Source organism: Schistocerca gregaria, chromosome 6 (assembly GCF_023897955.1).
Source record: "Schistocerca gregaria isolate iqSchGreg1 chromosome 6, iqSchGreg1.2, whole genome shotgun sequence".
Taxonomy (NCBI): Eukaryota; Metazoa; Arthropoda; class Insecta; order Orthoptera; family Acrididae; genus Schistocerca; species Schistocerca gregaria.
In genome coordinates, this window is record NC_064925.1 from 428,559,272 (window position 1) to 428,573,611 (window position 14,340).

Sequence of the window (14,340 nt, forward strand, 5' to 3'; positions counted from 1 at the left end):
ATTGGTAGGCACTTTAACATGATTTATGTTCAGGAGAAATTTTATAAAATAAAATTTTATCTGTTATAAAAAAAAAGTTGATGTGAGATTTTCTTAACCCCACCTTTTAAATTAAATCTAGCAAGATTTTGCCCGATCTTCCCTCTATTTTAAGCTCAGGTGATCAGTGGATGTCCCCTTATGGCATTGTGCAATTTGCCCAATAATGATTTAAGTTTGCAACAATCAAAAGGCATTTGCTTCCTGGAGATGCTACACATCAAGAATGTAATGAAGATAAACATTCTGCAATGTCTTTGAAAGCATACTGGTAATCACGGTCACCCAAAAACATCAATTACTGAACAATGTGACAAACAAAGAAAGAAGCAATGATGAAAAGCTACTCATTGCACGGTTCCCAATGAAAATTATTTTTCAGCTGTTGATAAAAATGTTCCAGCTGGAATCATAATCTTAGTAGATGGCAGAAAAACAGATGCTGTACAGTAAGAGTGAAGATAATTGACAACATAGATTTGCCTAAGAGAACTGTAACAGTCTCATCCACGAGGCAATGATAGAAAGGTTATTTTTGATAAAAAAAAATGGTTCTAAATTTACAATGAATCTGGAAGGTAACATATTTAATGAGTATCATGAATGATGCAAGCAGATAAACATTGTGCATTTCTTAAAAAATATAAGGATTAAGTATTTGAAGAATTCTAGAAATGGAAAATTCAAATGAAAAACAAACCAGATAATACTCTAAGAGAATCCACAATGGCAAAGGCCCAGAATTCAGCATGAAGTAACAATGACACCTAAAACACGGCAAAATGGTATATCTGAGTGCCTTAATGGAATATTAATGGCTGTTGTAAGGTTGCCGTTACTAGGAAGCGATTTACTGAAGAGTTCTTTGGCTGAGATGTTGTACACTCTGGTATATGTAAGCAATTACATTACAGACAGCCACAACAACAACAACAACAACAACAACAAAACCTTACAAATTGTAGGCAGGTAGTAATTCTAGGGTGTGACATTCATGCAAGACAGGATGTGAAGTTTCTGTTCACGTGCCCACACAAACGCATTGTTCTGAATTAACCATTTAAGGCAGAAAATGGCATTCTTATTGGACATTCTCTGTGTGGCTGTGGATACAGGATGTGGATGCCAGAAACAAAACAGACTGTGGAATCTAGGACTGTATATTCAAAGAATTTTTAAAAATTTTGAATAGCAAATTCTCAGCTGAAAAAAGGGAACATAATGAATTTGTTGCACTGTACAATGAAGAAATATTACTGTTTCTGAGTATTAAAGATGAAATGTGAAGTGAAAGAAGATTCTAACACTGAAGAGGAATTTTATGGTTTCTTAGATTTAGGAAAATTTGGTTTTGTCTTTATTAAATAAAGGAGCTTGTTGAACAAGCCGAAACTTCAAGCATTCAATTCAGGCTAAAAACAGGTACAAAAAACGAGAAAATGGTTTCAAGGAAATGTCATCCAATGATACTTTCTTCCAAAGGGAAGGCTTATGTGGAAGAAGCACAAATATACATAGTGAAAGGAAGTATCATCAAGTAGTTAATTCTGATGAGGCAGAGGATTGATAGTGGCAATGAATGAATGGATGAAGAAATTAATTCCTTGAAGAATCATGACACTTGGAAACTGGTCAAGCTATCATCTGGTGTAATTACAGTAAAGAATGGATGGGTAAATATTTAACAAAATTAAAACAAATACAGTTTGTGAGAATGAATTTTTAAAACTTATTTAGTTGCAAAGTAGGAGGCATGGACTATAATGGACTATAATGAGATTTATGCTCCTCTTTCAAATTTTGAAATGTCTAATGGTAGCAGCCAGTGTTAAGAAAAATTAGCATACTGATCATTATGGTGTGAATAATGCATATTTTGTAATGCTTATGCACAGAAAGAAGATAGGAAGTGAAAGGTGAAAACTGTTGTAGACCGTTGCTTTGAGATCCCTTACATGGGCATGGAATTGCACATCTTAGGACTTAAATTTCAAAACAGTGAAGATTGAATGATTATAGTCGTTACAGAGGGACTACATTAATTGGAGGGAGGTGGAAGGGGGAGTATATAACCAACCTCATGTCTGGAGAGTTATTCAAACCATTTTGGCACAATCTGGGAGTACTGTCTCCAGGATGTTACAGGTGAAAAGTTGAAGCACATGACAGGGTCAAAAGTTACTGTATCATTAAGGGGGCCACAGATGACCTGACCTGTCGGCCCAACAGTGAACATGACAAAGTCGTGTGGCACCCACATGTCCTGAAGTAGCACTTGATTTAGTTGTCTGGCTCTTGGCTTCTGCCGAGAACAAATGCATACATGCAGCATGCCTCTCATTCTACTGAAACAAAAGGAAGTTGGAACTGCTCTGATAGCACTGCCAGAAACTCCTCACATAAGAAACAGAATGATGTGGAGCAGTAAATGTTACTGAAATGGAAGTATTTTAGTCATATGACATTACTGAGATAACTGGGTAGAGAAGAGTTTCACAATTATCACAGAATGGACTATGACAATTTCATTACACTGCTGCACTTGGTGACTGAACAACTGAACCAGAACAATGCCATGCTGAAGAAAGACTGGTTGCCACTTTATGATTTTTGGCCACTGGAAGAGACAGTGCAGATCTCAAATATACTAGTGCAATCTCTCAATAGTTACTTTAAGAAATTTTCTCTAAAACATATGACACAAGGTGCTAAGTTCTGAGGACCTACATACGTCTAAAAACAAACACTTTCTCAGAATGTAAATCACTTATTTAGAATTTATTGTGTGTGTGCACCAAAATTATTAAATACAAGGAATTCTTTCACTGCGTAAGTACTGTTTTCAGATTCTTGCTGTTTTGCTCCAAGCTGTGCAGCAGTACTTCATGTATACGAAATAATTGGGGGAACTGTTGAACTGCACATACTGCTGAAACAACTGAATGAAACAACAGAATGACGATGAATGTGATGGGAGGACATGTGATGGTATAACTTACATTCATCATCAATTATTTTACAGTAAGCTTTCCTAATGTCCCAAGAAAATAACTTCAGCTATTAATTTCTCATGTGCTTGTTGCAATACTACTTGTCAAAAGTATCCCACAACCAATAAGTCTAAGTTCTAGGAACTCAATAACAACATTTCACTTAAGAGTAAATAATCACAATTCACTTAAGAGTAACAGTGACCACTGTGGTGCACGTACGCATAACCTCCTCACAGTGAAGTCCAAAGCACAACTGATAAGTGTGTCACACAATGGCGCTACATACGGTCTTATGTGGTCAGACTATCAGGCGGCACAGCCATCTGACAAGGACCCAATAAGATATCTGTTAGCCGACAGCTACACACATGCCCCAACAACACATCTGACCTGACCAAATTAGATCGTCTGTAGGTCACTTCAGTTGTTAAGACACAATATCAGACATTATCAGCTATGTCTCACCCAAATGCGAATACCTTTATCACCTGCTGTGTAGTCAAAGGGAATTGACCAATGTGCCAAATTTGTATTTTGACATGTGTTTATCAACATAGAAGGGGTACCCAAAAAAATAAACTATTTTTTAAAAGCTATATATTTTCAAATTGTTCGCAAAACAACCTTCTCTCCTTCAAAATACTCTCCATTATAACTAATATACTTGTCCCACTGGTGCTTCTACAGTTCAAAACATCTTTAGAAATTGCTCCTCCCTTTTTTTTTTCCTTGACGTCTTCAATGTTGTCAAACTGATGTCTTTTCATGCCCCTTTTCATGAGTGGAAATAAGAGAAAGTTGCAGGGTGCAGGTCAGGTGAGAAAGATGCATGGGGCAGAAGAACCATGCCATTTTTAGCCAAAAACTAACAGAGACAGTTGAGTGTGTGCAGATGCATTTTCGTGGTAGAAGAACCAGTTTCCTGCTTGCCACAAATAGCTTTTTGATGAGCACTCTTGCGCAATCTTCTTATAACTTCCAAATAAAACGTTTCATTGACAGTCTGACCTGCAGAAACAAACTATGAACGAACTATGCCCTTGGCATAAAAAAAAGCAAATCAGCATTGTTTTGATGATTGATTTGACTTGATGATCACTCATACACTTGAGCTTTTCCCATAGCATCATCTTGGTACGCTGTTTTCAACATTAAAACAGTTTCAGCAGCATTTTTACCAAGTAGAAAACAAAATTTTGCAGCTACATGTTGTTTACTTACACCTGCCATCACAAAAAATTAAACAAGAACAAAACAGTGCAGGCACAAGCAATCACTGCAGATGAACAGAACAAGCCAGGCTGACAACACAGATGGCACTGAACTGCTAATGAGTTACACTATACACACATTGCAGCAGAAGTGTGTACTAACCGAGGTCCGCCCACAGCAATAGTATTCCATTTTTTTCCCTTTCTTTCTTTCTTTCTTTCTTTCTTTCGGTACCCCCCTAGTATTTCATTGCTCATGAGTCCAATACAACCTGGACATCACTGCATGTGATAGGTCCAGAGCAGCGTGGATGACTTTAGAGAGGAGTACCCCATACGAGCAAGCATGACTTCAGAGATGGAGTACCTCATACTTGGGGTACCCACAAGCTGTTCACAATCAAATGCAATGAATACCATTTGTCTTCCCCATGCTGCATTCAACAGTCACACAGATGACATGTTCTGATGACATCTCTCTCACATGGCACACTTATCTGTCACATTTGTCCTGACATGAAGAGAGTTTTTTCTCTCTCTCTCTCTCTCTCTCTCTCTCTCTCTCTCTCTCTCTCTCTCTCTCTCTCTCTCCCTCCTCCACCCCCTTTCTACCCCCACCCCTTCTGCTCGATACAGCAGGTATTCAATATCCTAATGTCCATCACGAAATGTAGACCTACTGAAGACACAAAGATGTTTGATTACACCACTGCCAAGCCATCACTTGGATCTGATCTACAAGCAAATATCGATGTCTCTCTATTCAAAGCAATTTAAAGTGGTGAAACCAAATAAATATAGTTGTGGGGAAGGTAGATGCCAAGACAATGCTCACAAAGGGAGACCCACTGACTATGTTCGGCTTCCGTGAACCAGCCAAGCAGCCAGTCAGAAAGATGACAAACTCCGCACATCGCGCTGGGGCAGCAGAAGGCAGTGATATGGCCAGTCCAGAAAAGATTAACTCTGCCAGAGGCACCGCTGCTGTTGCTGGCCACTCTGCAGCCTACCCCTGCTCTGCCACTGGACTCGCATTCGGGAGGACGACGGTTCAATCCCGTCTCCAGCCATGCTCTTAAGGAAACGTAATTCATAAACAATGGAGAGTGCTTATAAAATTCTCACTTAGTCAATTTCTGGGATTACTAAATTACATTAACATGGGGAGGGAAGGAGGGAGGGAGGGGAAGAGACAGACAGACAGAGAGAGAGAGTTCAAGGATGACCTGCTTCAGTAACCACCACTTTGTTTAAAGTATAAAATCATCATTAAAATGCACATCTCCATCATGAGACACTGCAGTATAAATGTGTATTAGTTAATGACTTACTCTTGAATTTTCAAAGCATATGTTCCATGATGAATCAAGAAACATATTACAGCCCTCCACACACATAAAAACAAAATGATCATAACAGTAATATGAGAAATATTTAGTCTTGTGTAGCAATGCAGTGGCAACTGTTCTTGCCATACCTCATCCACAATTGGAATAAAAAGTGAGTAAAATGATTATATTCAGATTATGTACCCTCTACCACTCACCATACAGTGACTTGTGGAAAATATTTACAGAATCCAAGTAATATGTTTACATGTTAAAAAAAAAATAAAATAAAAAAAAAAAAAAAAAAAATTAAAAACTCTCAAAATGTTGGATTCTAGTATCTTCAGCTAAGTTGAACATGACTGTGATTATTGTCAATACAATATAGTCTACTCATGTACTAAGAAATACACTCCTGGAAATTGAAATAAGAACACCGTGAATCCATTGTCCCAGGAAGGGGAAACTTTATTGACACATTCCTGGGGTCAGATACATCACATGATCACACTGACAGAACCACAGGCACATAGACACAGGCAACAGAGCATGCACAATGTCGGCACTAGTACAGTGTATATCCACCTTTCACAGCAATGCAGGCTGCTATTCTCCCATGGAGACGATTGTAGAGATGCTGGATGTAGTCCTGTGGAACGGCTTTCCATGCCATTTCCACCTGGCGCCTCAGTTGGACCTGCGTTCGTGCTGGACGTGCAGACCGCGTGAGACGACGCTTCATCCAGTCCCAAACATGCTCAATGGGGGACAGATCCGGAGATCTTGCTGGCCAGGGTAGTTGACTTACACCTTCTAGAGCACGTTGGGTGGCACGGGATACATGCAGACGTGCATTGTCCTGTTGGAACAGCAAGTTCCCTTGCCGGTCTAGGAATGGTAGAACGATGGGTTCGATGACGGTTTGGATGTACCGTGCACTATTCAGTGTCCCCTCGACGATCACCAGAGGTGTACGGCCAGTGTAGGAGATCGCTCCCTACACCATGATGCCGGGTGTTGGCCCTGTGTGCCTCGGTCGTATGCAGTCCTGATTGTGGCGCTCAGCTGCATGGCGCCAAACACGCATACGACCATCATTGGCACCAAGGCAGAAGCGACTCTTATCGCTGAAGACGACACGTCGCCATTGGTCCCTCCATTCACGCCTGTCGCGACACCACTGGAGGCGGGCTGCACGATGTTGGGGCGTGAGCGGAAGACGGCCTAATGGTGTGCGGGACCGTAGCCCAGCTTCATGGAGACGGTTGCGAATGGTCCTCGCCGATACCCCAGGAGCAACAGTGTCCCTAATTTGCTGGGAAGTGGCGGTGCAGTCCCCTACGGCACTGCGTAGGATCCTAAGGTCTTTGCGTGCATCCGTGCGTCGCTGCGGTCTGGTCCCAGGTCGACGGGCACGTGCACCTTCCGCCGACCACTGGCGACAACATCGATGTACTGTTGAGACCTCACGCCCCACGTGTTGAGCAATTCGGCTGTATGTCGACCCGGCCTCCCGCATGCCCACCATATGCCCTCGCTCAAAGTCCGTCAACTGCACATACGGTTCACGTCCACGCTGTCGCGGCATGCTACCAGTGTTAAAGATTGCGATGGAGCTCCGTATGCCACGGTAAACTGGCTGACACTGACGGCGGCGGTGAACAAATGCTGCGCAGCTAGCGCCACTCGACGGCCAACACCGCGGTTCCTGGTGTGTCCGCTGTGCCGTGCGTGTGATCATTGCTTGTACAGCCCTCTCGCAGTGTCCAGAGCAAGTATGGTGGGTCTGACACACCGGTGTCAATGTGTTCTTTTTTCCATTTCCAGGAGTGTACTAATGGTATAAAAATTTCACACTTTTGTCTCTTACCTGCGTCTTTCGGAGCTTCTCTTCCAGGGATGCACAAGTAAGCTGCAAAGCTTGATGTTCATCTCGCAATAATTGCAGCAAATTTTCCAACTCCTTTATTTTGTTTTGATATAACTGTGTATCTAAACGCAGTGTGCTACTTACAGTTAAGCTGTCTTTTAAGCTGAAATGAGAGTGTAAATTTATAATCATTATGTATTCTTCACATATTGTGATACTATGCATTGTTTGCAAAAAAAAGTTCTAAAACTTTCACTAATATAATATGATTAATTCTATTTTAAAACTATTCACTTATATTTAAAAATGCTTTGACAGTTATCTGTTTATTATGATGCTGTATGAATAGTAATTACTGCAGTTACTGAAAGAAGCAAACTGAATTTTGTAGCAAGTTATGTACACCCTATTAGTGATGTTTTCAGAACATTCAAGAAAACAACATTTTATTAGGTGTACCATTTGCAAATTTGTTTCCCTGAATTCCAGTGTGTCCTAGTAACCATGAAAATACTCCTTTGCCTGTTTTTGGAGGTAGAGAAGGGAGTCATGGACTATTTTATCTACTTGACAGTTTCACTGTATGGAATGAAGGGCACTCACTCAGTGAGCCAGACAAGATCTGGAGTTCCTCTAGTACATGAAAATCTTGTCAGCTACAATTTCTAAAAACTGCATGGGACTCTCCATCAAATATGGTAAATTCATTTCTAAGTAAACTTTGAAGACAAGCTCAAAAAAAATCATAAAACAGTACCGTAGATGATCATCTACATCTATTCTCTGCAAGATATCATACAGTGTGTGGTGAAGGGTCCATATGTGTGAATATATTCTTACACTGCATTCATTTAAAAAATTTATTACATACACAGTTAAAAGATATCCAGGAGTACAATCCCACCTGTGTCCCTCTCAGCAGTTGTCACCAAATCTGGGATATGGTAGCTATCTGTCCCACACCAGCAACCAATGGATCTTTGCTTTGCATTGATCCCAAATGGCCTCATTTCTCAGGTCAATTACTGAAAATCTGTTTCACACCAGGGCAAGCAATATTATGGTATGCATGTCACTCTGAAACTGAAGAATCTATGTCCTTATAGACAGTAAGAAGTGGCCACTGAGTTAACCTAAATGCAGGAGCTGTGTATGGAGCTGAGTCTGTGGTTAGCCTGAGCCCATTAAGATCGATAGCTTCCTTGAGCCTGTGTCACAAATCAGTACACTGTGCATCCATAATAGCCAGGATTGCGCAACACATTTATAAACTGGAGCAAATTGCTTGTCTATCCCTCCTCTCCCCTTTACCAGACATGTGGTTAGGTCACTTTCAGATGTTCTGCGACTTCAGGTCCTAGAGGTGGTGTAACTGCAGCAGCTTCAAATCAAATTTGATGCCATAAAACCTCACAAAATCATCAAAATGTACAATGGTGGCCCTCATTTTCATGTAAAAATATGAAGAGAATGGGTAACGTAAACGCGCACGCACGCGCACGCACGCACACGCACGCACACGCACGCACACGCACGCACACGCACTAAATTACAAGATTATCCACAAGCAAGCAACATTGCACTGGACTTCTTGTCATGGACATTGTGCTGTCAGCTGCAATGGCACAGAGTGCTACACTCGTTATGATACATCTTTCAGAGACATGAATTTCCTATTCAAATACAGGGTGCAACTAAATTCACTTTTCTGACTTTTGAGGACAGGTTTCTTGCTCAAAAACTAGAAAAAATACCTACAAAGCATGGCCTCTACAATGCGCACCTTAAGAGCTATGAGCACTTGTTTGTCTCCAACACAGTAAAATAACTCTTTTCTACAGCAAGCTCCTTTGCCTTCCATATTCTGGAAAGAAGTAGTATTGATCAAAACAAGAAATTAACAGTCCATTAAACATGGGCTCTAAAATGCATGCTCTGCGAGTTGTGAGCACTTATTCATCTTCACTATTGTGAAACACATCTCTTTCAATTGACAAGTGCTCGTACCTCCTCTTAACATATGCATTTTAGAGTGTATGTTTACTACAAAAGTTTTCTTGTTTTAGTATAAGAAACCTGTCCCCAAAGTCACTAATAGCATTTAGTTATGCCCTGTATATGTGACAGATCTTCCCCAAATCACCATCTAGCATTTTATAAAAGAAGGAACCAAATGAATACAGACAACTGATCAAGCATTTCAAGTAAATTATTTCTTTAAGTACTGTTATATACCCTAATTACAAAAAAAATCCAAATAGATGTGATCTTTGCAGGAGAGCCTATCACAGAATTGTCTTCAGTCAGGCCAGATTCCCCCACAAGCATAGACATTGTCGTGGTGGTGAAATGGATCAAATGGCTGTGAGCACTATGCGACGTAACTTCTGAGGTCATCAGTCACCTAGAACTTAGAACTAATTAAACCTAACTAACCTAAGGACATCACACACATCCATGCCCGAGGCAGGATTCAAACCTGCGACTGTAGTGGTCGCTCGGTTCCAGACTGTAGTGCCTAGAACCGCATGGCCACTCTGGCGGGCTGTGTTGGTGAGTTAGTTTGGATGCCTCAACAATACAGTCAGTCAACCATGGGTGCAACTACAATGAAGTGTTATATATATATCTGGATACTTTATTCATCTGGTGTGCCACTTGGCAACACATTTTAGCTGTCAAGAGAATCTATGGCTCATTGTAGGGGAGCTGCCTGTAATCGGTTGCTGTGAGGCGTGCCTGGGGCAGAGTGGTGCAGTGGATGCTTAAGGGCACAAAACTGTTAAGGGCATAAGCACCCATATCACAACACAAGAAAAAAACAAGTACTTAATAAAAACCTGAGGCAAAAATGCAAAAACCCAATCAAGCAACCTTAAAAGAGGACAACAACATCCCTTGGGAAAATTTCTCAAAACATCATTGAGATAGCGGAGGTCCCTGCAGAGGGGATCAAATTTGTTGCGGTGAATAAAAAGTAAGACGCGATTGACAGAATGCGTACCATCTGCTAAAACATCAGACAAAGTAGACTGGAAACAGACAAACAGGTACAAAATGGGCACTGGATCAGGAAGTGGCACAACATCGAGGGTTGAGAGCAGTAGGCACAGAGTGGGGCAGGGTCACCACTTATGGGGAGCCGGAACGATCCATCTTCTCCATGTTAATTTTAGCAAATAGAAAGAACATTTTTTTCTAAAACCATTAAACATATTGCTGTGAAATTTGGACTACATGTTCAGTGAATATTTCTCTACAAAGTTATGCCATGTTAAGAAATATTTATTGGTTTTTGTTTTACAATTTTTGTAAACAGATGCTTATGTTTTCTCTAAAATATTGCACTTTTTCTTCTATAACACTTGAATTATGCAATATTTTTTTTTACAATTTGTAATAAAAATGAAGGAAAAGAAGTAAACAATATTGTGTATAAATTTCATTGATTACTGTCAGCAGTTTTTGTGCAAATGTTCCTCAAAGATGAAAATTTTAAAGTAAAGGGAAAAGGCTTCCAAAGTTTTTTAATACATTCCTGCCCCCACACAATGGATTATAAGCATTCTCTTCTTTTTCCAGTGTTAGTTTCCTTTTCACTGGTCTTTTCTTCCCTTTTGCTGCATGTTGTAGGCTTTTGTCTCTTCTTCCTGTACCTGTCTTTCTTCATCAATTAGGCGCATTGTGGAAATGGTGGTGTGTCCTGGTTGGAAACCTAAACGTTTCAGCACATCACATTTGATAATGTTTCCTGCATTGTATGTTTCCACTGCATCATAAACTCCCAACTGCAATGTTTTTATCTGTACAAACACACTTTTGGGAATCCTAATCCAAATTAAATTATTTACACTTTCATTTGGATTTTATGTTTTCCCATGTAAACACTTTTCCAATAAACTTGGCTGTGAAAAATGTCTGAAAATAGGCTTAATTACAGCATTTCACAAACTGTTTTTATGGACATATTCCTTTCCTGATTGGTACTTACACCATGAGTCATCACCTGTGGGGCACAGTGCATGTTGTGGATGCTCATTTGCTGATTCAGTATAAAAAATAATGCCCATACTGCTCTCTTCATATGCTCAATGCTTCTTGTATTTTGCCTAATTGCACGCCCATAATACCTCTTCAATCTATCAATTGCTTCATCTGTCAATCTTCCTCTTCCTCTAAGAGTCTTATCATCACTAAGCTTCTGGTATCCTAATGTCTGCTTTAGTTTGCCCAAGTGAGACCCCATACGTTTCTGCACATGTCCAATGCACTCCTGTTTCTTAATGTGAATTTCACTGCCATAAGGTCTGAGTTCCTCTACAGCTTTATATCCCTTAGTCACACCATCTCCTAGATAATTAGTGTATCGTACATTATACCACTCCTGTGATCTGGAAAAAATTGTTTTCACTCCCTCTACTTCCATCGCTCCACTCGTGCTATGAAAATTTGCTTCACAACTTTCACTATGTTTGTCCTTGGTATTGCCCTTACATCTACAATGTTTTGAGACAATAGCAACATGAAATACTTTGCAGCTGTCTCCACTGGTAGTTGTCACAACTCCATTTAGAGATTTATTACCTCCATGTTGCCATGATCCATCTAAAGCAACAGTTAAATCTCTACAATTCCCATTAACTGTCACAGCTTCAACTGCTTTCTTCATTATTGCTTGAGCAATATCATCAGCAGAAGATCCCACCAATTCATTATAAAATCCAAACTTGGTTGGTGGTTTTGGCAAGTTCATAATTGCACATAATCTTGTCCCTGCAGCGCTGCCCTTGCCAATGTAACGCAAGCCATACACTAGCCTAACATTTATATCATACACCTTCTTTCGACCATTACCACTACAAGGAATACTGTTAGAATTAGAAAACAAAACTTCTGCAGCACATTTGTTACACTTCAATAACATTTTACATGCTAAACCAATGTGTGAAGTTATTTTCAATTCCAGTCCTCTTTCTTTGCAAACTTGGCATAATACGTTATGTTTCAAAATATTAGAAAGCAAGGAAATGTTAATTATTTCATTCACATCATTACTGTCACTTTTGTAGTTTCCAAATTTTTCTTTGCTGTCACAAAGTTTCTTGCTGAAAGAAGTTCTATCACATTTATTTGGAGTAGTCGGTGAAACAGTCTTAGCAGCATCTCCCTCCGAAACAACAAAAGATTTCTTCTTCCACTCATTGTGCCTTTTCTTACACACTAGATTGCTCAAATGGAGCATACTGATATCCACAAACCAAATACGTAAAACAGGTACGAGCAAAATTCGTCAAATACGCAAAATTGAACAGCTCAACAACAAAAAGCAAACTCCACAAGTCAACACACATGGTATAGCATTTATGTTTACCGATATTAAAAGTCACTTGTCACAGAGATAAAGCCATACAATGTTGGAAAACAAAACACTGTCTAATTCCGCAAAGATACCCTCTTGCAGCCAGCGAGCGGCGCCATCAGAGATGACACACCAAGTCGCTACAACCGTTGAAGCAGCGCGTCAACTTTACAGCAATAAAAAACACACTTAGAATTCACTTAGAAGAGTGGAACTTTATTTGTTTTGTTCAGAAAACTCCAAATAATTTTACAATAAAAAAAACATTAATTTTGTAATTTTCATCATTCCGGCTCCCCTTAATAAATGGCAGTGACTGAAACAGTGTCCTACATGCAGCCAGGCTAGACTGACCACCTTGTGATGTGAGGGCTGAGAGGAAGTCGACCACACTATTGGGAGAGGTACCCACGTAACCAGGAACCCACAGTAAGCGAGTATAGGCAGTCTTGGGTCTGTTGTACTAAAGGGTGGACTGACTACAGCACATGAAGGCTCTAAAGAGCACTGAGAGCATCTGAGAAGAGGACAATTTGGAAGCCCATATCGCAACATGTACTGGGTGGGCTGATAAATGGCATAGAGCTCGCAGCAAAAAATCGAGCATGGCTCAAGAAGCTGATACTGAAAAGGATCACTGCCAAGTACAAAGGCACACAAAACACCATGGTCAGTCTTGCAACCATAATTGTAAACAAAGATGCCGTCCACAAGTTGATTGCGAAGTGCAAGAAACTTTCTGCAATACACCCGGCAAGGAGTCATGTCCTCAGGAAGCGGATGGAGTCTGAAATGAACATATAACTCAGTACGAAGGCAGAGCAGTGAAGAACTTGCACCCAGGGGTAACATGGCAGGAAGAGTAGAGCAAAGCTGTTGAAGCAGCAAACCACAGTGAACTCTGGGAGGCAACAGCCCATATTGGCGGTCAAGAGAATGGTCACAAAAGGGAACATTGGATGGGAGACTAGGCATAGCAGACAGACAACTCGCATAATGATTGAGGAGAGCATCCCACTGATAGGTCAATGTTAAGTCAGCAGCCCAAGCAAAAAGACTCTCAATGGGACTAGTAAAGAAGGTTTCAGTGGCTAAATGTATCCCACATTGGTGGATGGTGTTAAGATAACGTAAGGTAGATGGAGGGGCAGATGAATATACAGTACATCCACAATCCAGTTTCGAATGGACTAGGGTCTGGTATAAACAGAAGAGGGTGGTCTGATCCACTCCCTACAAGGTGCAGCATAAAACTCTTAGAACACTGAGGGAGCAAGTACAACGAGCTGCCATGTAAGAGACATGGAAAGACCAACAGAATTTCCTATGAAACACGAGTCCCAAGAATTTTGTTATGTCAACAAATGCAAGAAGGAATAGGCCAAGACATAGGGATGGGGAAAGAAACTCCCAGTGCCACCAGAAGTTCATGCAGTCAGTGAGAGTAGAAGCCATTCCTGATGCTCCACAAGTAAAGATGTCTAAGTCATCACTGAAGATGCTGCTTAAGTAGACGGATTCGTTGAGAGCTGCAATGGAT

At 40.5% G+C, this 14,340-nt stretch overlaps 1 protein-coding gene across 4 annotated transcripts in view; it reads right to left on the reverse strand.

Annotated features, from left to right (window-relative positions):
• The window catches only part of LOC126277975 (autophagy-related protein 16-1-like), an 865,117-nt gene that overhangs the window by 813,722 nt on the left and 37,055 nt on the right, over positions 1–14,340 (reverse strand). For all 4 annotated transcript variants that reach the window (XM_049977631.1, XM_049977633.1, XM_049977632.1 and 1 more), the window contains exon 3: positions 7,442–7,604. In XM_049977631.1, coding sequence (XP_049833588.1) covers positions 7,442–7,604 — 163 coding nt within the window. The remainder of the gene's footprint in view (positions 1–7,441; positions 7,605–14,340) is intronic.